At 43.1% G+C, this 23,507-nt stretch overlaps 1 protein-coding gene across 2 annotated transcripts in view; it reads left to right on the top strand.

Annotated features, from left to right (window-relative positions):
- Positions 1 to 23,070, top strand: part of kcnab1b (potassium voltage-gated channel subfamily A regulatory beta subunit 1b) — a 35,989-nt gene extending 12,919 nt beyond the window's left edge. For both annotated transcript variants that reach the window (XM_079173115.1, XM_079173116.1), the window contains exons 3-15: positions 5,597 to 5,640; positions 8,020 to 8,057; positions 8,793 to 8,872; positions 9,335 to 9,379; positions 10,335 to 10,379; positions 12,261 to 12,304; positions 14,793 to 14,879; positions 19,761 to 19,846; positions 20,615 to 20,735; positions 20,823 to 20,917; positions 21,091 to 21,211; positions 21,366 to 21,454; positions 21,546 to 23,070. In XM_079173115.1, the coding sequence (XP_079029241.1) occupies positions 5,597 to 5,640; positions 8,020 to 8,057; positions 8,793 to 8,872; positions 9,335 to 9,379; positions 10,335 to 10,379; positions 12,261 to 12,304; positions 14,793 to 14,879; positions 19,761 to 19,846; positions 20,615 to 20,735; positions 20,823 to 20,917; positions 21,091 to 21,211; positions 21,366 to 21,454; positions 21,546 to 21,635 (985 nt within the window). In that variant the 3' untranslated portion in view covers positions 21,636 to 23,070. The remainder of the gene's footprint in view (positions 1 to 5,596; positions 5,641 to 8,019; positions 8,058 to 8,792; positions 8,873 to 9,334; positions 9,380 to 10,334; positions 10,380 to 12,260; positions 12,305 to 14,792; positions 14,880 to 19,760; positions 19,847 to 20,614; positions 20,736 to 20,822; positions 20,918 to 21,090; positions 21,212 to 21,365; positions 21,455 to 21,545) is intronic.
- Positions 23,071 to 23,507: the final 437 nt, after the last annotated feature.

The following is a 23,507-nucleotide window of genomic DNA, read 5'->3' as shown; positions in this document are numbered from 1 at the left end:
GCACACTGAATTGCCTGTTTGCGTTAGAAATGAAGGCATGGCAAGATACTGTGTCGGTATTCTGCATTTATTTTTCATTATTGTAAACGAACCATAAGATTTTATAATGTCATAATACGATTTCCTCCAGAATCATTTAAAATCCTCCACATTGAGCTTGATATTTCAGTTTGACTTCTTCATTGTGATGCAGACCCGTGAACACAAACTACACCTAAAAGGATATCGTAACATCTAACCAGTGCCATAAGTGGGCTCTACTGGTCTTTTCAAGGTATTCCACTGTTGTCGAGCTGAATGAAAGTTTTGGGAGAAAAAAGCGGGAGAGTTTCCGCCGCGTTTGTTTGATGTAGCGTGGGTGTCGTTCCTTGCTTTCATGGATGAATCTGCTGTGCCTTTAGCTTCATCCCTTAGAATAAAAATCTCCATTCAATAAACCAACGGGCTATCAAACCTTAAAGCAAAAAATACTGGTATCAGTGACTTTTGCGTTTAAAAATGAAAACTGACTGAAGTGGAAAAGTACTTTGTTGCTGTTATACGTCGAGGCCTTTTAACCAGCTCACTCAAGGGCTTCCATTCAATAGTTTGGTGGGAAAACACACTGCAGATCCTTTTTACATATTTAGCATTAAGTCAGCAAGATATCAGCGTTTGTCTGTGTCCCGCAAATCCCACAGTGGGTTTAGACGAGGTGTATGGGGGCTCGTGTGATTGAAGATCACACAGAGGGCTGCAGCTTTTAACAGATGTATTTTATAGGCTGATGCAGCCTCCATCTGTCCGTCCGCAGAAAGATAACAGATATTCTGCAGCTGTGGCTCTCGTCAGGATGCGCCACAGATCATAATTGGCTTCGTTGTTGCTCTCCATGTGTTTTATGTTTGTGTTTTTTTAAGTGAACTTTGGGTATGTGTGTGTGTGTGCATGCGTAGGTGTCTGTGTGCATACATGCGTGTGTGTTTGCATGAATTCATGCGCGTCTGTGCTCATGGAGCCCATCACGCTGCTTTTGCTCAGGGACACACTGTTTGGCGTGAGTGTACCCAGCTTCTTCTTTTTAGTGCCCAGTTTTTTTTATCATACATCAAAACACTTTAATATAATACATGTGTTTCAGGTTCCAACATCATTCACTTCAGTTCGTGTCACGGCCGTTCTTCTGTGATGTGTAGTTCTAATAATATGTTGCACAACAGGAGCTCTGTAGAGTGGAGCTCCTAAAGACCAAACAAGCCCCCGAGGATCAGATCCGCCCAAACTCTCAGCTAAACAGCCAGGACGTTTTGCATGGATTCCGCGTTTTAATTAAAGGTCACAACTAAAATGGTTTTCCGCAAGCGTAATGATTTTATCAAAGCAAATCAGATTTCTGCTTTTTCTCCTTAAGTGGCCTCTGTAAACAGACTGTTATCACAGAGATCACTGGCTGGGATAAAAGGGAAAGAAAACACTGCTGCATGAGTATAAAAGGAGTACTAATCCGAAAAACGATACCCGAGGTGAACAGAAAGACAGTTTGCATCAGAAGAGATGGCAAGATACTGTATCGATACACAGCATTTATTTCATAATATCATAATAGTTGCTACGATAACACTACAAAGCAACTATTTCATCTTCATTTTTTTTACATTTCTAAGATCCTTGACAATGCAGTTAAAAATGTTTCAGTTTCTCGTCTTCATTTCGATGCATGCAGGTGAACGGAACCGAAACCTAAAGAGATACCGTGACATACTTTCTATCGGTACTGTAAGAAGGTTTTCCAGATATCATGACATGATTTTATTTTTTTTCCCCCACATTGCTCAGCTCTCCGCAGCGTTCTGAATCAACCACTTCAGATCTGCCCACATGTTTTTCAATACAGAATCAACCCACACGCCACTAGCTTCAAGCATGCGTCTCTGACGAAAATGCTGCTATTCTGTGAGAGATTCTTTAACCATCGGTTTGAAAAAAACAAACAAATGTCAGAGCGTTTTCAATTAGCCTTCCACAGCACGGTAAAAAGAACAGTGTGTGTGCATGCATACGATGGTCTGTGTGTACTGCATGAGAATGAAAAAAGTTTAAACGATGTTGACTTTGGCCCTGTGGAAAAACAAAGCAGAAAGTCATGTCCAGACTCTGGCTCTTTATTGCACACACACACACACACACACACACACACACACACACACACACACACACACACACACACACACACACACACACACACACACACACACACTACAAACATGCACATTGTGCAGGGCCCTGTAGGGAGCTGGCTGTCATTTCCTATTTCCCATTCTGTGTCATATAGAATGCTTTATCTGTAGAGGGCGTTTGATCTGCTTAGACTTGGGGCTTGGTCTTGCAACTATGCAAGCCTCAGTCTGTTGCTGGTGTCTCTTTTCTCTCTCTCTCTCTCTCTCTCTCTCTCTCTCTTTCTCTCTCTCTTTCTCCTTCTCTTCTCCATCCATTTCCTGTCTTCTGTCATTGGTGAGGATTCCACCATGAGGCCTGTGGGCTTCGTCTTTCCCCCACCAACTCTGCTGGAGCTTTTCTCTCCTACTTAATCTATTCATTTTTCGTAAAGTGCTTGATTTCACTTCCCTACTTTCTTCCCGCCCACACTGGCCCTGGCTTTGATATATTTAGAACATGACCCGCCTTTCTACCCTGCGTTGAATTCTTTTTGATAACAACGTTATGGTTGCCATCAGGAGAGCGGTGGGAACCGAGAAGGTGGCCGTTGTCTAATCCCTCCGCCCATCAAGGTTGACTTGTGTGGGTTTTCTTAGTCTGCATTAATCCCCAGCGAGTGAGGATTTGTATCTGTTCACTCACAACCTTGACTAAAGTCTTGGGTGTCAAGTATTGATTTTGAGAAATCCAATATCAGGAAATAAATCATCCCGGGGTGTGACTTGAGAACGATATAAGTGCTTTCCTGGGAAGTAAACAAAACAAAACCTCTCACAATAAAAGGTCACACCTCCAAAGATTTAAGCACAATAAATGAAGCCAGATGTTGCCTTTTTTTATTTCTACTAGGGATCCACTAAGAATAGAACGGGCTGCATACAGTAGCAGCTCACAGGATGTTCATAAGCGGTGACAGGTTTGTGTGAGGGGGCGTCTTTAAATGACTCATTTGTCATTTTACTTCAAGGCTTCTTCTGGGCACCATCCAAGCATGAGGGACCGAGCCACACTCACTGGCTTGCAAAGTTGATTATGTGCAGTTTTGTAAAGACACGTTTTCCTTTCCTTAGTTTGGTTATCTTACCATTTACAATATATAATATATAAAGAACTTGTGTCTCTGCAGCCCTATTTCTCTCTCCCACGTGCACACGAGCGCCCATTTTCTCTTCAACACAAAGTTATTCCTTCTCCTTCCTTTGTTGCTGATGATGCTGTAATCGCCGGGATCATTAGCTTCTTTAGCAGCGGGCTTCTGCTGGCAACCAATTACCAGACCTGTACGGATCTATTAATGTGCTACAGTCGGCTGTGCGGTTAATAACCAGGTATGGCCGATGCTGTTGCTCCACCGGGGACAAGAATACAGCAGCGAGGCCGCTTCTCCGCCAGCTGAACGTCAGCTCCGCACTCCTGCTATCATTAAGACATCGCAAATGCATTCAGAACATCCCACAAACACTATAAACACAGCTTATGGGGGGGATCTCCAAAAACAAAGCCAACCAGCCCTATCTGGAACACGGAACATTCTCGCAAGCTTGTTTTCTGTGGAGATAATGTGCATCAACTTGTCACTGTGAACATGTAAACAGTATCATTGAAGACCCGATGCAAATCTAGGTACAATATACAAACTGTTCCAGGCATTACAGATGCTTTACCCAGAGCGAACCTGCGATAAATACAGCCGGAAACATCCCTCGTCATCCGGGCGGTTTGCCCTCAATAACAACCCCGACAGAACACACAGATTCAGTCAGTATCACAGTTCTAACCTACGGTACAGCCCCTCCCCCACACTTTCACGGATCTCTATTCCCACTCTATAATACATCAGAGAGACGGAGGATACAATTTCCAAACTTCTCCACCGTGTCAGAGACAAGAACGCATCCCACGATTTGTGAGATCTGTCTCCCATCATGTTGTCCCCGGCGCCTGAATACACAACACATCAAAGGTTCCATAAATGTATCGAAAAGGGTTCATGTGCAAACACGTCTCCTTCTATCTTTACCTCCTTTTCATCTTGGCGCTCGTCTGAACTACTGATGCTTCCTCCGTCTCAAACACTTAATTGAATTGGCTGAGGGCGGGGTTACGTAGCACGGGCTCGGATTAGTCCGCCTTCAGCTCGTCGTGCGCAGGCCATTAGTTGTAAGACATGAGAAAAAAACACTGCTGGCATTTCTTTTACGGCCTCATTTGTCGTCGTGAGTAAACGCCTGCAAAACCAGGCAGAAGGTACAATCCTCAGACCAAACTGGGTCGTCGTTTCTCTGTCAAGAATGAAGTATTTGGACAAATTCTCCTCTCAAGATGAAGCAAGTCGCTTGTGATAGTGGCTCTGCGTGTGCACGTGGACCCCCGACGATTGTGTCTCAATTTCACAGCAGTGTTTCCTTCAAATCACTTCCTCTTTCGGGGCTGTGAATCACCTTGACGCGGTTTTCTTTCACCTACAGTCCACATACATCACTCTGTAAGTGAAGACACCTGTGGTGGCTGGAGGGAGAACAATCGGCTCTCGCTGTTGTCGCTGGCGTTAAGTCATCAAACACACGTGCCACACGAGTTCCCCTCTCAGTTGGACATGATGGGGCACAGATTGTGAAATAAAATGGGAAACGGAGCGCTGAGACTCTGAGTGGATTGCGGCGAGAGCTCTGCTTTAGTTTATCTTCCACTGGGTTAATGAGAGCCAAAAGTGCAGTGTTATTGCCACAGATCAGCTGGATGTAAATGATCTGTTATCCGGGACGTATATCAGGAAGTGTACCGTTGCACAGTTGGGTTGATGGGAATAGGGAGGTTTTGAAGAGCTGATAGGATACAACCTCAGTGCTTGGTTGTCAGCATTTTGTGGGTTAGACAAAAACAACAGAGGACTGAAGTGCTCCCTGCTGCAGGAGGATGTCAAAGGTTCTAAGTAAAAGAAGAGGTGATTGAATGTGGGATTCGGGGGGAGAAGTAGTGTAAACTCCCCAGTGCAGCAGCACAAACAGTTTTTGGATTTGTTTCAGTTATGAGTATAGCTTTCAGGGTCTTTAGAGGGCCCTCCTGTACTCTCCCAATTCTGATTCATGATTGCAGGTGTGATAAAGCTAGGTCGTTGTTATTATTGCCCTACATATTGCAGGTACAAGTGATTTTTGTTTGCCTGTATTCTAAGCTCCACAATAACAAAATTGCTGTCATCTCATCTCATTTCAGTCTCTTGAGTTATGATGTGGAAACAAGATATATTTTGGCTTTGTTTAAGCAGAAAACATTTGTTCGCCCAGAGCAAATTACAGCAGCACAGTAGTTGCAGTCATAATTTGTATGATGACAACTTGAGCCTAAACAACACAGTTTTTTTTCTACTTAGTTTCTTTCATCATGTGTTTCTTCGTAGGAACCTGGGGAAATCTGGGTTGCGTGTCTCCTGTCTGGGGCTCGGTGAGTACATCTAATTAGCATGAGCATAAGCATCCAAGTGCAAACTCAACTTATCTGTGTGTGTGTGTGTGTGTGTGTGTGTGTGTGGGTGTGTGTGGGTGTGTGTGTGTAGAGATAATATAGAGCCAGTGAAAGAGCCGCGCAGAAGGGGGTAGTGTTTAAATCTCATTATATTATTTCACCCTGTTCTAAACCTCATGCATCTTTCATAGGTATGGAGAGTCGTGAGAGACAACACAAAGCTGTTTGCTGAGTGAGAATATTTACCCTGTTAATATTTAATCAATCGCACTGGTTTCAGCAGACAAGTTCAATTATCACACACATTCAATGTACACCATGAGGGTAAACACATTCATCTTGATGCGACTGATTCATTGGGTAATTATCTTGTGTGTGTGTGGTGGGGGGGGGTTGTGTGTGCATGCATGTGTGTGCCGGCCATATATTTATTTGTGTATGTGTGTATGTACTGTGTTGTATGTCTCTGAAGACAAAATCATTTGACAAAACGGAGGAATGCTGCAGTGCTGCCTGAGCCCAGCAGATACTGAACGATGGAAAATTGTTGAGTGAGTTAGTTAATCATCCCCGTAGCGATATATTTTATTGTATTTTAAAGATTTAGCCCCAGCACATTCAGTAGCAGGGAGGAATAGTCAGGTGAGAACCATCCTTCAACTTAAAAGAATAGTTTCAAGCCTCGATATTTGCAACCCTCATCCTCTGCCCTGAAGCAAAACATTGATTTATCCCTGTAATGTTTAAATTGCTTTAGCGTTTGGATCTACGTGGGTTTCTGTTTTATCTTCTCAACTGCATAATCCAATTTGAAAGGAATAGTTTGACGCTTTTTACTTTCTTGACCCTTAGATTAAAGATTGATACTACCCTCATCTGCACAAAGTCTCATTTGTTTAATTTGTAAAAAAGAAAACTGTAAAACAACGTGCTGTCGTTTTATGGGGGCTAATGGGTTATTCCTTGTCCGCCTGTTTCCAGTCTTTATGCTAAGCTGCTAACCGGCTGCTGTTTCTATCTTTATATTAATGGTGGTATCCATCAATCAATTCCCAAAATGTCAAATAAGTCCTTTCAAATATATTTTCAATGAACATTGCCAGATTAGAAAAATCAGGCTGAGCCTCAATCAGCTCACACTTCTCGTGCAGTTTGTTACAGACTCAACACTGCAGCTTCTGCATTTGTTTCGTTATTATAGGGAGATGAAAACAAGCAGCATGTGACAGGATCCGGCAACAAAAGATATAAAGAATATAAAAAGAAAATATTAAAATTCTAACAAAAACTGCAACTGCCAGGGAGAAAACAGGGGAGTTTATTGATGAGCTTCAATACTGCTATTACTTATAAAGCCTCTATAGCTTTTAACAAATGTGTTAGTGTTTTCTGTCTGCACCAACCCTTTTGAGGTCAGAAAGGAAAGAATAAGGAGGAATAAAGTTAAGCCATACGACAAGTTTCCTTGAGGGGTAAGAAGAGAATAAAACATAAATATGAAAACAAAGAAGCTGTGCACTGCAGAGAGAACAATCTCTCATTTGTTTACTCCAGCAATACAATGATTCCTCCTCAACGTCTTCTGCATAAGGTGGAGCAAGGAAACTAAATTTCACCTAAAACTGGTACATTTTCAATAGAATTCTTTTTTTTTTATGTGACCATTACACCGATCTGCTGCTACCTTTCTGGTGCAGTTGGCTACGAATTTAAGACCGGCCTCTCCATTATTCCTTATTAGTGGGGGATGAAAAAAAAGCAGCATGTGACAGGATCAGAACAGACAACAAGAGATTTGGAGGAGACCGTAACAATTCTATCTGAATCTTGAATTAAAAGATAGATCAAGTTATGTCAAATAAAAGTGTTCCCAGTATACATCCCTATGGGGCACCGGTAGATGAATACAACATATTTTGACTCTTGATACGTGAATCTTGAATTAGCTTCAAACCTGTTACTGTCAGTCTTTCTGCACCAACCCGTTAGAAGGAAAGAATGAGAAGATTCGCTGAAACACAAACATAATGTATGCACATGCAAGAATTCTCACAAAAACACAAAACACCTGAAGCTGCTATGCTATGCTATGTTATTCGCTGTAATCTGTAAATCTGCATGTAGAAGCTTACTCACAAGAAACTCATATGACAGTGAACATTTTTTTCTCTCAACCTACCAACACTCAACCCTGACATTTGGCTGTGATGGTTTTAGGGCAAGGCCGTTTTGTCATGTCATGCCAAAATGTCAAAATGATAATTAATGCATGACTAAAATGATTGCGAGCGTGGTTTTACATGCACTAGGTCTCTCATGTTTGTTCCAAATCTTTGACTTTGATGTTTTCTTCAACAGGCACATGGGTGACATTTGGAGGTCAAATCTCCGATGAGGTAAGACGTTCTGTCGGATCCATCATTCAGTTGTCACAGCTCATGAGCAGATGTTGGCTTTCATTATTTTAGACATTGCAAATACAACTAGTGACCACTCCTGACAGTCTCCAACACCCAGTCTGCAGCCTCCGTGGGAGCAATTTAGTTAGTAATCATTCCATCCAATTACCATACTGTATCAAAGCAGGCTGTTAAGTCCCTGTTGGCTCTACCAAGTCCAAGTGGTCAGGTCTTATTGCTCCCATGCTCTCCATAAGTTATTAAGCGGAAGATCGCTTCCAGTGCTTTGATCGGGCCTTGAAGGGGGGAAGCCGTTGAATTGGAGACAGCTCATCACTGCCTGATGACCACTGGGACTAACTGACACACACAGAGGCACAAACAAACTCACAAAAACCAAAACAGGGGCAGAGTACAAAAAGAGAAAGTCACCATGACAAAATTGGCCTTCCCATGTAAGGCTCTGAATAAACTGCAGGCACGAAAACTAGGTCAGAATAGTCTGGGAAATATATTGAGCAGTAAACAACTTTAATCAACAAGCATCCGGGCAGTTTTCCTGGTTTTGTGTACCTCAGTAGAAAAGAGATTTACTCTCCTTGAGCTTCTTCGGGGAATTTTCCCAGCCCATCCTTTTTTAAGTGTATTTTTGAAGTCGTACACTAAGTCGTATTTATAGCACATTATACCACATTGACGTCTGTGAGGGGAAATTATTTTTGTCTGTATCAGGTGGCAGAGCAGCTGATGACTATTGCCTATGAGAGCGGTGTCAACCTGTTCGACACGGCTGAAGTCTACGCTGGCGGAAAGTGAGTTGTCTCAGATTTCTTATGGCCTTGCCAGCCCCCCCCCCCCCATATAGGACACGATAAGTTAACAAGGTTTAGCCCCAGACCAGGAATTATTCTCCTGAGAAATACAAAAATGAAAGGTAGCTTGACTCTAAAGTGATCTACATAATCTTATTCATCACCGGAGGCTCCCCATTATGTTCACAGGTCAATCTAACTTTATAGGTCTGAACGTTGTCTCGCTGAATGCTGCAGAACAGGCTGTAGGTGTATGGGGATGAATATTAATTTCAAGGTTGCGGGTGAAATCCAGACATACAATCCAGGCGTTTATCCTTCATCTTGTACTCCTGCTGATTTTTAATCGGGTATTCATGCTGTAGATGTGTGGCAGATAATAGTCACGCTCACGTGCTCTTCGAGAAATGGCAGCCTGAGATATAATCTCATCGTCTTCTTGTGTATTTTTTTTCTTTGCAGAGCGGAGATAATCCTGGGAAACATCATCAGGAAAAAGTGCTGGAGGTGAAGTACAGTCTCTTAAGATTCTAAATTTGTTCCATGAATAGGTTTTTAGATTGTGTATGTGCGTATGCACTGCATAGCCAAACGTGTGTGGACAAACCCAACAAAATCTGTACCTATATGTTTGCATCTTATTACAAAATTGCATGCACTCCTCTGAGGCTGCAAGGATGCGCTCCTATTCAGCTACAAGAGCATTCGTGAAGTCAGGCACTGATGTTGGGAGGTGTTCCAATGTATCCCAAAGAAACACAGAAAACCATGTATTTATGGCTGACTTTGTCCACGGTGGCATTGTCATGTCATGTGAGCAAAGGCCCTTCACAAAGGTTGAAACATGCTTTTGTCTAAAGCGGTTGTCCCAATCCTTTTGGGCGAGTAATTTCAAATGAAGCAATCTCTGTGAAGCTGTGCTGAAGACGATGCTAACATGTTGATGTTTAGGTGTTTGTGTGCAAGATGCTTGTGCTTAATATACCTCTGCTTTCAAGCTTTGTACATGGTAAATTGAAGCGGGGGAAGGTGCAGAATGCTGGTGAGCGTGAGCTTGTATCTGCACCACAGAACATATCAGTTTCATACATCTATACATGCATGCACTGCCACACTGTAGCGATAAGATTCGGTTATTTCTATCACCCTTCTCAACAACTCATGGCAACTCTCTGCCTGCAGTAACCTCAACTCTGGATCCGTTTCAAATATTGATCATTCAAGCATGGGGGAGTTTATAGTAAGGCAGCTATCTCGGTGGAGTTCAGAGAAAAAAGGGGTCCTTCTGTGATTTTTCCTCCTAAATAAGTTATATGTTTGATCTGCAGGATAAAAGGTCACTGGAGAACACTTGAATGCACTCATGCAGCATTGGACATGCTGACGCACGCATCTTTTTGACAACAGCTTTCAAGTCCTTTTCATGACCTTTCGATGTGTCTGTCTGTCTGTCTTCCCTCAGGAGATCCAGCTTGGTGATCACCACAAAGCTTTACTGGGGAGGAAAGTAAGTGTGTGTGTGTGTGCATGCAAGTGTGTGTGTGTATGGCGTCCAGCATGTGCGTTTTCCTCCTCAGATGTTGGGCCTGTCTCACCAACAACAAGGCTTTACATTCAAATATTTAGCCACACAGCGTGACATGGCATCGGCCATTTTGGAAAACCCACAGGCGTACAGACACGGAGGACACACTCGAAAAATGAGTGACACACACGCAAATTTCAACATGGCCATGTTCTCACCCCCTCTCGATTCCCTTCATACGTTCCCTCAGACTTCTTGCCAAACTGCCAAGAGTCATATCTGCTTCTTCTTGACATGCAGAAGTATTCTGCTCTCAGTCTGCGTTAGTAACATTTTCAGTCTTCAGGCTTGTACTCGGGGAAGTAGAAGCTCCATAAGTACATCCACATTCTTCCTCTGGTTCTCTTTTCAATATCTGATGTAGATGAGTAGCGTAGGGCCGAGGTGCAATTGTGAAAATGTGATTTAAGCTGATCCTTTCAGACTATTGTTAAGGTACCAAATCAATCCCCACGCCGGATGGATGTAAATTACAACTACTTAACTGAGCGAGCTGAGAGGCCTCTCAAGCAGCTCATCACCCAAAACATACAGTAGATATTTGCACACTTTATTCTTCAACTTCCCTACACTTTTGCACAGAAAGTAAAAAAAAAACATGATAAAATGGAGTAGGAGCTTTGTCTTTGTAGTACATTATTATAGCCCTAAGCAGGCTGGAACACCACAGGAAGGAGGGCGGCAGAAAAGAGAAAAAGTGTGAAATGAATCAAGGACAAGACAAAAGACAGGCAACTGAGAAAAGAGAGAAACAGAAATGAAAGAAAGAAATCAAATGGAAAAGGAAAATGCAGGCATGGGGAACATGTGAAAATGACTTCTGACAAATCACTGAAGCGCAGTTTTGGAGATTTGCAGGTGTCCCGGTTTTATAGCTTCACAATGTTAACAAAACACCTTTTATTAACTCACCGTACACATGCTCAGTGCTACATGTCAGACGCTCAAAGTTAGCGACAAGCTAATGAACATAGTGGAGCAATTAGCAGCTACTGACCCAGATATTTCCCTCAGGAATTGGTGGACACCTATACAGATCTATAAGGAGAGGGAATATTGGACTTATATTTAGCATCCAAACAGATTGGTTGGTCTTATGTGTATATGAAAATCTAAATAAATCAAAATACTATCAAAAGCACAGGATGGCTACTTTCAGGGTGCTATAAATGATCGACCTGAAAGAGGCATTTTTGTCGTCACACAAAGTCACTTGGACTTTATTATATACTATAAATAAATACTATGTGTTTGTGAAGCATTTCATGTGTAGAGCGTTATCTTACCTGATTTCAGCATAATGGCATTTAAAAGTTACTAGCTATAGACAGATAAATAGATATATAGATGTAATGAAGCATAATATTTCTAGGAATAGAAGTATAAAGTTGATAATTGAATTAACCTGTAATAAATACCGTACTTGAGTAAATGTACTTTGTTATGTTCCTGCATTCAAAAAGCTATATTTTCAACCAAGTGATTGTCCAGTTTTTTAACCCTAAATATTTTCACCTGCGTATCACCGAAGCCCTGCCAACTGGCAGGCCACTGGTGATCAGGACAAGACAGTGACGACGGGCCCTGTGTGCACGGACACACTGCACAGTTTGTTCTATAGCTGCGGGCGCACTGCTGAGCGTCGAGTGGGTGTATTTCTCCTCAGTGATTTGTTGGTTATGCAGGCTCTTGTTTTGGCTTGTTTAATGATCTGCTTCAGTTCATGAGAGTTGTGCGTGAATGTGTGAATGTGTGAATGCAATGCGTGTGTGCTGACATGCACTTCTCTCCCTCCTGTTGCAGAGCAGAGACAGAGAGAGGCCTCAACAGAAAACACATCATCGAAGGTAACAAGTCGATTTCCTCTCCGCTGCTTTGTCCTTCACGTCACCCCATCACTCGGAGTCCCGCTGCACTCCTGTAATCTCCCTCTTTTATCTCTGTCCCCCCCCCCCCCCCCCCCCTCATTCTTCCTGTCTGTGTCTCCCTTCGATTTTTATCGGCATGTGCACACGGCTGAATTTGAATGTTGTATTAGGCACATCAAACCCTGACAGATGTTTTGTCTTTTCAGCTGTAAAACCTTTACAGGTTTTTTATTAAGAAGCTAATATGCTACCACTTATCTAGTATCCTCCACCGCTCCTCTCCTCTTCTAGAAGAGTTATGGCCTTGCTCAAGCTTATAATGACATACTGCTCTCATCCCATTGGGCCGTTCTACCTCACTAACACCTCGCCATCCGGTCCACAGCGCAATGCTCCTCCTGCAGTGACTCAGCTCTCTCCCACGTTATTAACATTCACCACAGCCTCTGCAACTCCCCCCCCTCCCCCAAAAAAAAACAGGAGAAGGGGAAACACACTTCGGAAGGGCACAGACTGATAAAGCGGAAGGAAAATGTGGTGCCGCCAATTAGCTAAAGCCAGCCTGGATGATAGGTACCATCCGTTAGAGAAAGGTGCAGTGTCCCTGCCACTACTGGTGTGGCACATGTCACCAAATTGGCTGGGTTGAACATCTGCTGACGCCATCATCCTCACTACTGGCCATGCATCCCACCACAGGCCAGTCAGTGACATCTACCAGGAATGATGGGGTGTCAAACGTAATGATCAATGGCAGGCAGAGACCAGCGCTGATGAACTCTGGGGTGCAAGGAAAAGTCAAAGTCTCTCTCTTGCAACCGGCTTGCGCGTTTACCATTTTACTCACAGGACAAAGAAATTCCTTGATCAGTTCAAAGAGACTTTCTCAGAACACATAATTGAATGCATTATTCATCACAGATGCCGGTTTGTGGTTCAACGTCTCAACATTTTTTTTTTCTCAGCTCTAAAAATAGACTTTCCTTCACAGCCAGTAAATTCCAGATAATCCACGAGACAGCAGACGCTGTTCGCGATGACGGTGCAGGCTCCGATTAGGATCCATGTAGGCTAATGGGTGTTTTACTGGGATCGCGGGCCTGCAGATGACAGAGGAGGGAAGAAGTGGTTGGAAGGGGGCGGTGAGGAGAGCAAAACTCTCAGCTGGGATTAGCAGGCAATGATGAAGACTCTGGCACTAATCTGCCATGCACGCTCACACATACTCAAGAGCGCAAGAGTGTCTTTTGCCTTGTCTCTCTACTACTCTGCTGTCCTCCTTTGTGACAGTCTCCTGTGTTCACTTTTCATCTTTCATCTGGCCTTCTCTGTGCATGAATGGGGACTGATCTGCTCAGACAATACTTTGTTGCCATCTCTTATCCGCTCCTCAACGCACAGTGGTTCACTTCCAGCAAATGCTGAGCGAGAGGGAAAGAAACGAGCGCAACGTTTTCTCTGATCCCTCGTCTTTCTTATCGTCCTCCCAGCTTTTTAGTTCTTTGGTTCCTCCACCACCTTTCAAAGCGGCATTCATTTACGTAACGAGGATCAAAGTGTGCATAGATGCGGGGCTTTTTCCACGGAGATCGTCTTGCCAGGAGATAGTGGCGTGAAATCAGCTTTACACTGATATACCTTATACAATTGTCATTGTGATTTAGACTTGTAGTCCCATAACCATGACTCCAGCTAGGTCAAACAGACGGACTATGACAACTAAGACTCACGTGCGAGCTGGATAAAAAAGATGTGCGAGGCCAGATGCAGCTGGCAGGCTTTGAGTCACATGTGGCTAACTGTCACCACCATGTTTATGAACATGTTGACTAAATCCCCCAGGGTCTTACTCCAGGGTTTGTCCTTTTACCTGATTCTTTGGTTTGAATGAAAAAATGAACTAGCACTCTTGAACACGTGTTTGTTTTTTTGTATATTGTTGCTCTGAGCTGGGAACCATCATAATTATTTAAAAACAGCAATAATCAGTATTGTTATACTGTTGTTGTTAAGTATGCTTCAAACGATGTCATTTTAGTACAACTTCATTCCTATTTGTTATCTACATAACAGTGTTGAATTAATAGCAAGGAGAGTTGGAGGGCGATACATGCACACAGTGATTATCACTCTACCTCTGCAGGTCCAGGCCAACGTGTCCATGTCCAAAGGTGTCAAAGGACAAATGATACAGTAATAAGTCTCCTCGGGTATTAGGAGGAGTATTTATTGGTAGAGGGTGATGCTCTAGGCTTATTTGAGCTATGTCGCCCCCTTATTTATAAAGGTGTCAATTCACCCTTTTGGAAATTAGAAATATTTATTGATGTGTTAACGCTATGGTTGGTAACACATCTATTCCAGCGGTACAACAAATAGGCTCAATGCACATGACTCCTTTGGACTGTTTTTGTCTTTCTTGGACTTGCTTACATCTTTCTCAACATCTTCTCTCCTCTCATTTCAGGTTTAAAGGGTTCCCTCCAGAGGATGCAACTCGAGTATGTGGATGTGGTTTTTGCCAACCGGCCAGACAGCAACACTCCCATGGAGGGTGAGTGATGGCCATCCACACCCCGGGGGCCGGTAGGGACAATGCATGTTGTTCTGAAACATGAGATGGTGAGAAATACAGGCGAGGCCGCTGGCCTCACCGGACTGGTGACCTTTGCCTTTGACCAAAGGGGTTTGTCTTTGTGGTCGAGTGTGTGTGTCCGCCACTGACACACACACACACACACACACACACACACACACACACACACACACACACACACATTTCAAGTAATCTGACAATCTTGTCTCATCTCTCATCCCTCTATTTTGGTCTGGCACTCTCCCTCTCTTTCTCTTTCAGTCTCTGGGGGATCACTAGTTTCCACAGGGTCTCTGAGCTACACCCGCTCCCAGCCCTCCCTGTTCTTCAGAAGCAGGATTATCTCTCCCCACCCCCCCCCCCCCCCCTCAAGGGGGAAGCTGGTGTATTTTTGGGCTGGTCTCACTAGATACAAGCCCTACTGTGCGCTCCATTCCTTCAACATGCTAGTGCTGAATTCCCACACATCCACCTTATGTGGCCATTTATTTCTTTTACACACTTCCAGTTTCTTCCTCGATTACTTCTCCTTTTGTGCTGTGGCCATCACAGATACTCGGGCCCCTCTTCTATCCACTCCTAACCCTCGTCCACAGGTTGAATTTGGCTGGAAGGACGGAGTCCCACTGTTATACAAAAATACTTCCCAGTCTTTATGCTTTGCCCCCCATGCGTCCTCCCCTGTGAGCCAGCTGACCGTGGGCGGTCAATCTGTCATACTTATCGTTCTCGGAGCCTTGCTGTCACTGGTAGTACTGGGGACTGGCAGGCTGACCCGACGGTCTGCTCCGTCAAACCTTCTAGTCACCTGTCTCTGCCGATAACGTCAATTCACCATCGACAGCTGATGTAGAGAAGTCCAACCTGGTCGATGGACTGATTGATCGAGAGTCTGTCGGGATGATGAAGAGAGATGACGGATTAAAAACGCACAAACACCGACAAACAAAGATAGATAGGCTGTTTTGCTTTCAGCAGCTGTGGTCCACAGTTGCTCCACTAATCAATTTAAAACATTGTGCACCTTTTCTTCATCCTTCATTACAGTGGAGCAAGGCCACTGTCATAAATCACTGTGCAGCGACTGAGCCACTTTTAACGAGAGAGAGAGAGAGAGAGAGAGAGAGAGAGAGAGAGAGAGAGAGAGAGAGAGCTGCATGTACAGACGCACAAAAAAATATTTTCTCACTAGCTTCTCTTGGAGACTACTTGAAGTTATTGTGCTAGCATGCAAAAACAGGATTAATAGCATTGAAGGGCACAAAAAACCCCACAAATGTTGTATTAAGATAGGAATGTTAAGATTACTAACAGGTGTGTGTGTGTGTGTGTGTGTGTGTGTGTGTGTGTGTGTGTGTGTGTGTGTGTGTGTGTGTGTGTGTGTGTGTGTGCGCACTCATTGGCGTGGAAGTTGTGTTTGTATGTTGTTCTCATGACTTTAACTGCTCCCGACTTTGTGTGATACAACGTGTGTCCCCTTGGGGACAAAAAACGTGATGTCATGGCCGCAGAGTCTCGCTTTGTTACCATCACCGCTTCCTTGTGCCGTCTACTCCTCCTCCTCCTCCTCCTCCTCCTCCTCCTCCTCCTCTATGTGTTTCTCTTTCTCTTCCCCCTACTTGTTCTTGACTTTGTCTTTTGGTTTACATCCAGTCTAACAGGCCCAACCTGGGTCAGAAATATCCAACGTCCACCTTCCTTTCCTGGATTGAAGCCCCCCCCCTTTATTTGCTCTACTGCTCTTTATTGTTGCAGCTGTCAGTAATAGTGAGAGACTGTATGGAAGTTTTTCCCAGAGGAGTTAAAGGCCTAGCTGGAATTTCATCTCACATGTGGCCTTGTGGTGGAGTTCGCAAAGCTCTCACATTATAACACATACGAAGAGAATGTGCCTCAAGGAGCATCTGTGCCATTGTCAGCTCATTGTTTTAATCGGCGTATCATTGCCAGCGGAGTGAACTGTCCAAATCTCAGCACAGTGTTGCTTTCCAGTCACTCAGCCTCATTTGTTTTTATTTGACAGAGCATTATGCAGCAAATTGCATCCATTCAATCAACTTGATATGAAAATCCTGCGGACAGAGTGAATAAAGAATGGGAGATACAGGCGGGGGAAATGATCAGACATGGCATCAATGCATTGACTTTGTAACAAGCCCTCCAGCCAAGTGCAAATGAAATGCTACTGCCACAGCATACTGAACACAAACCCAAAGACATCCAATCATCCTGACTGGATGGCTTTGGGTTTCCTTCAAGTGGCAGGATATCGCCTCTCTCCTCTAATGTTCAGCAATAACAAGCAGCATGCAGAATCCTTTCACCCACTCAGTACCTCAATACTTATCTCCCTGTTGGCTCCACGTTCAAAACCTTTTTTTCCCACGATTATAGAACTAAGCTGGGCTCCATCTGCCATTGAAAATCCCCTGCGGTGTGACATATTAATCACCGCCCCGTAAACGTTAGCTTCAAAATGCGTACCACCTCCAAGTAAAGCATCTCACAGACTCCTGAACATCCACTAAGACACCTGCCCAGACAAATGTGGACATCTGAGTGTGTTGCTGAATGATTTATTCCACACTCCTCGCTTCACTCTGTTGGCACTGAGATACCTGCTGGCTGGAGTTGACCAAATGTTCCTGACAGTGTTTGCTAGTGTGAGAAGTCTCAAGGACGGGCTGATATTGGCAGTTATACATTTGCATTTAACACACAAACGGAATGCATTTCATGCATGTGTTAAATAGAACGCATAGCTTATTGAGTTAATTATAACAATATCAAATAAGTGATTAGTCCCAAACATTATTCCCTCCACAGTGTTACAATTTAGCCTAAATTACTAAACAATGTGATTATGTATCATTATGTTTTCCAAACAAAGCAAGACTTACATGTTTGTGGCAATAAATAGTGAATGAAAAGAGAAATATGCTTATTCACATTCTTGCCGAGAGTTAGATGAGAATTTGGATATCACTCTCGTGTCTGTTGGTAAATGTAAAACTATGGATAGTTTAGTATAAAGACTGGAAACAGGGGAAATAGCAAGCTGAGTTCTATCTAAAGGTCACAAAATCTGCCTTATATTACCTACAAAGCTCACTAATTAACATGTTATGTCTTGTTTGTTTAATCCGTATGCACATCACTGACTATTTCTTAGTCAGGGCAGTAACTTACCGGAATCCTGTCCAACATTTTAATTTGTGAGCTTTTTGCTGGCAGGTAAATTTGGATGTCTTGAGACAGAGCCAGGCTTGCTCTTTTTGCGAAGCTATGCTAACTGGCTGCTGGCTGTATACGCGTTGGCAGTGCAGATGTGAGAGTGCTCAGGATCTTCTCATCTTAATTGTCCACCAATCTCATACATTCAGGAGCATGTTGATACAGTACATGTTTTTCATACCCACATTGTCCTCCTGGAACACACGTGCGGTGGGGTTCATGTGAGTGGGGTGTTGAAGGTGTACGCTGGATATCTCACCTGAGCGCTTTGCTCAGTGTGTGAGCATCTGGTGTTGGAGCCGATGACTCACTGCGGCCTCGCGAAAGGAAAATCTGTGTTCAGAATGGCCGGTAGGTATGTGCACGGATGTTTGCCGTGGATCAAGTTGTCACCGAGGTGGATTACTCGAGTACTCACAAACTCTCATGAACTGAATGCGCCTCTGAGGTTTCTAGCTTGGTTTGCAATTTTTTTTCCTCTGTCCTTAGTTCACTCAGAATCCCTCCCTCCCCTCCTTGCGGAGCAGATGCACTGTTTTCCCTCCAACCTCCCACCTGCTTCACCCAACCCCCCCCCCCCCCCCCCCCCCCCCCCCCACACACACACACACACACACACACACACACACACACACACACACACACACACACACACACACTTGCTCTCTGTCTCTCACTGAGCTATATGTTGGTCTACAGAGAGAACTACTGATGAAAAGGAATCACTCTTTTTTAATCACACACACTGGTCTCATCCCTTCGTCCTCATTCTCACTCTCCCCGCTTCCTATTTCGCATTCACACTTTACACTGCTTTAATGTAGCAGATGTTTCGTTAATTCATTTTTTGTACAACTGCAGACCAAAGCACGCAATTATAGACTTAAGTAATCACATAAATTACTTTATCGCCTTGTTGTTGCTTCCTTCAGTAATTGGAGAGTTTGTGCACAGCAGACACACATGCAAAAATAATAGCAGTATTTCCTCCTGAGATGTGAGATGGCCTTTGTTAAAGGCTCCTTTGAGAGAGAATATCACAGCAGGTTTTTATTAAATATGATTTTGGTTATCCACTATTCCAGCCACCATTAATTACCCAGGCACAAATAGCCTGTGGATACACTAAAGGCCACCGTGGCTGATTGCAGCCCTTACAGCTGTAGCTATGATTTGTTCAACTGCACAAGCAACGTTCTGCCAAGGTTCGCTGAGTCTTTTCATTTAACCCTTGCAGCGTTTGGCCATATGAAGCCGTATGATCCCAGCAAAGATCTGCTTATACGTGAGTTTAAAAGGACCAGAGCCTTTCTCACAAAGAGGCTGAATACCTTTCAAGCAGCATCTTTGTTTTTACAGTCCAGAAGGTGCCAGTTTCACACAAAGGCTTTTCTGGATTTCTTGTTGTCTTCTTTAAACCTGGTCCAAGTCTTCTATGAGAATTGTATTATTCTAATTCTCCTGTTTTTGGTGGATGTAAAAATAGTGTCACTTTAAAATGAACACAGTTTTAAAACGGTTTTCCTGCAGGTTATATAAAAGTTGCGGTTGTGGCGCCATCCACTGTTTGATTAATGACAATGTACATATCGGCTCTTTTTACAGAGATAGTGAGATCGATGACACATGTGATCAATCAGGGGATGTCCATGTACTGGGGGACATCCCGGTGGTCTGCAATGGAGATCATGGTGAGTGATGGAAAAGGTCTTTGTGTATCTCCTGGCAAGCAACCCGAGATTAAGAAATAAAAAAGCCTATAAAAGACAAACAGTCATGGTTCTATTTAAGGCTGGCAATATATTGACATCATTGTTTTTTGTTTATCCCTGTAATCATACCTTTTTAATACCATGAACACACTGAGAAATGTTCTGTCTAAATTACCACTACAGAGCAATTACAAAGTCAGTTATGGGCGACTGTGGCTAAGTGGAGAGCAGGGCCGTCCATCAATCAGAGGGTTCGGCGGTTCGATCCCCAGCTCTGGCTCTGCTAGTTGCATGTCGATGTGTCCTTGAGCAAGAGACGTAAGCCCAAAAATTGCTCCCGTAGCTGTGCCTACGGTGTAGAAATGTGATAGAATCTGAATTGTAAGTCGCTTTGGTTAAAAGCGTCTGCTAAATGACTGTAATGTAATCTTTCAGAAAATGGAATTAGAGATCACCTAGACAACCTCGCATGTAATTTTGTGAAATTAGAATACGTCTATAATGATTTAGAGCACAGTGGGGGATCTAGTTTATCTAGATAGCTGTTTTGTTCACACTACTGAAGGTTCGTGCTTTAGAAAGGGGCAATGAAATCCAAAATGATCTAATATGTTGAAAGACATGCCATACAAAGAGGAGCGGGAGAAGAAGAAAAACAAGAAAATCTTCAAACACAATGGTTGCACATGTTTTTTATCTCATTAATATGCCCCCGTTTCTTTTTATTCCCTCTTCATATTCAATTAGGAAGCATATTCTGTGGCCAGGCAGTTTAATCTAATTCCACCAGTGTGTGAGCAGGCAGAGTATCACTTCTTCCAGAGGGAGAAAGTGGAAACTCAGCTGCCAGAGCTCTACCATAAGATAGGTAGGTCTATAGTAAGCTTTTGTTAATAGATTTAGTGCTGCAATAGATTTTGTACCCTGTTGCTCAGTGGCTCTTGTTCTACCTCAGGTGTGGGTGTGGTATCTTGGTCACCTTTGGCCTGTGGAATCATCACTGGGAAGTACGAGAATGGCGTCCCAGAATCCTCCAGGGCCTCAATGAAGGTACGGCTTCAATTTCTTTCGACCGCCTGCCTAGTGTCCATATGTTATATAATATATCTTTTGACTCTTATGCAAAAAGTACAAAGCCAGCAATTAAACACAATGTGATTCGCGTTATTTATGCCGGATTTTGAGAAGTAATTATAATTCTTACTCTGGTTCTGCTCCTGCAGCCATACCAGTGGTTGAGGGAGAAAATAATGAGTGAGGATGGGAGGAAACAACAAGCCAAGCTAAAGGAACTGACTCATATCGCGGAGAAGCTCGGATGTACTTTGCCGCAGCTAGCCATAGGTAAGGACATCCTCAGACCCTCAACTTTCCATTCCTGTGAGAGCAAACAAACTAAATATTGTTCACAACCAAATCCTGTGTTTCTCTTCGTACTGTCTGATACCTCGATACTATATTAACAGCTGTAAATGCTCCTCCTATCTCCGGTCTTTAGCTTGGTGCCTGAGGAACGAGGGAGTGAGCTCAGTGCTGCTGGGATCCTCCAATCCAAGGCAGCTGACAGAGAACCTGGGCGCCATCCAGGTATAAAGATGTTTCCTGAGCCTGAATACTACTGAGTAACTATTTCATTATGTGGTCCAGTCCTACAGCATTGATCGTGTGCTCCGTGCAGGTAATTCCAAAGATGACGGCAGGCATTGCCTCAGAAATGGACCATCTACTGGAAAATCGTCCTCACACGAAAAAGGACTACAACCATTAGGATGGGCCCTGTTTTAGTGAACTATGCTCCAAAAGCTTATCGAGGCTCCCTTCTCACAGCCATGGCACCATAAGTGTGTGCCCAACTTTGCTCGTGTACGCGTATGACTGTATGTGTGACTGTGTAAAGTGTTCTGCTTGGCTCCTTGTCCGTATGAAGATCGACCAGTACTCATTATTGTAAAGTGAGCTACTTGACAAAACATGCATGCTACAGCTATAGCAGCCGGCCACTGGACTGAGCAACAGTTAGAAGATCCAGGGAGATTATTTCAGCAGCGAAACTCTCTTCATGCTCAAACGAGCTGCTGAACCACAAATTCAAAGAATCATGAGATTAGATTAATGGCGAAATAGATTACTGCAGGATCAGGCTCAAGCTGATTCATGTACCATTTCTGAATGAGGGCGTTACTGACTCAAGAAAAGAAAGTGTAAAAGGCACATTTTGTCAGAGTATCACATAAACTCATGGTAGTGCAGTAAATACATGAAAAAAAAAGATGCTGTATCAAAATGTACCCAATGTTACAGAAATCTAAATGTTTGTGATGTGAAGAACAAAATCAATGATGGCGTGTGTAATTGGATCAAAAGCAGACTGGATGACATGCTTACATTTCCCATGGCAGCTGGAGCTGGCCTGTCAACGCGATGAATTATTTCAGTACCGGATAAACTGAAATTCTGCTCACAATGTCGCTAATACCAAGAGAGCTATAAGTCAAAATAAAATATGTTTCGATGCATCTGTACTGACTGTTATGTATATTTTCCTTATCAAGCAGCTATGTCAGAGTGAGCTTTTCATCTCATGTTGTAATATTTTTCTTTTTCACTTATGCAAAAGTGAAGCATAGTGTACTTCCCTATAGTTTCTCTTAAACTGGTTTTTAATTTGGACTGTGCCAGAATTTTTGTCAGTAAGGATAATGTCTGATTCATTTAATTCCAGTCTGTGTTGTGGCAAAAACTTTTGTCTAGTTGAAGTTGGTGAGGTCCTCCTGAGGGAGAGCTTGTGAATTTAAGAAGCAAAGCCATGTAGCTAATTAAGAAAAACAAAACCATATGGACCCCTGAAGTCATTGCACCTGGAACTCTTACCCAACTTCTCTCAGATGCCAGTTTAAGCCTACATAATAGGATGATCTTTGTTATATCTGTTCAAACATGTACTTTGGTGTCCATCAGATTTGTACATACAAATAAAGAGCTTATAATTCTCATGTATATGTTTTAGAATATCTATAGTAATTTTCTATTAATGTTATGGATGCCTTCTAATTTGTGCCCCTTATGAATTAAGATAACACAACTAAAGTAGACGTGTTGTTTGCTAAACTGCAGTAAATAAAAAAGAAAACTGTCATAGTTACTGCTGTTTGCTGTGAGGGTTTGTCTGTGTCCACCTGTTTTATAATAAAAAAATAAATGTGAATTTACGCCTTTGAGACATTTTCGTCTTTTATTTATTTATACATATAAAATAAATAGATACATATGTATATATATATATATGTGTGTGTGTGTGTGTGTGTGTGTATATATATATATATATATATATATATATATATATATTTATTTTAGTTGCTATTTTTGGTTCCCATGGAAACAAGGGCGGGCGTTTCCGGTAAATCCTCCAATGAGGTGCTGTTGTTCAGAGACGTGATATCTGATTGGCTCCAGGGGACTTCCGGGAATCTACTCTGGCTGCCGCTAGAAGCCCGCGGTTTACAAAAGCTACTGCTGGACGAAGTGAAACAGTTTACACATAAAATCTTCTTTTGTAACCTTCGCCAACCTACTGGAGTGGTGTCAAAGTTGTGCCAACGCCACGGTAACGTACCCTCGGACTAAAGTCGTTGAAATTGCA

The sequence above is a fragment of the Pholis gunnellus genome (assembly GCF_910591455.1).
Source record: "Pholis gunnellus genome assembly, chromosome: 14".
Taxonomy (NCBI): Eukaryota; Metazoa; Chordata; class Actinopteri; order Perciformes; family Pholidae; genus Pholis; species Pholis gunnellus.
Note: the sequence above shows the minus strand (reverse complement) of the source record. Positions and strands in the feature narration are given on the sequence as shown.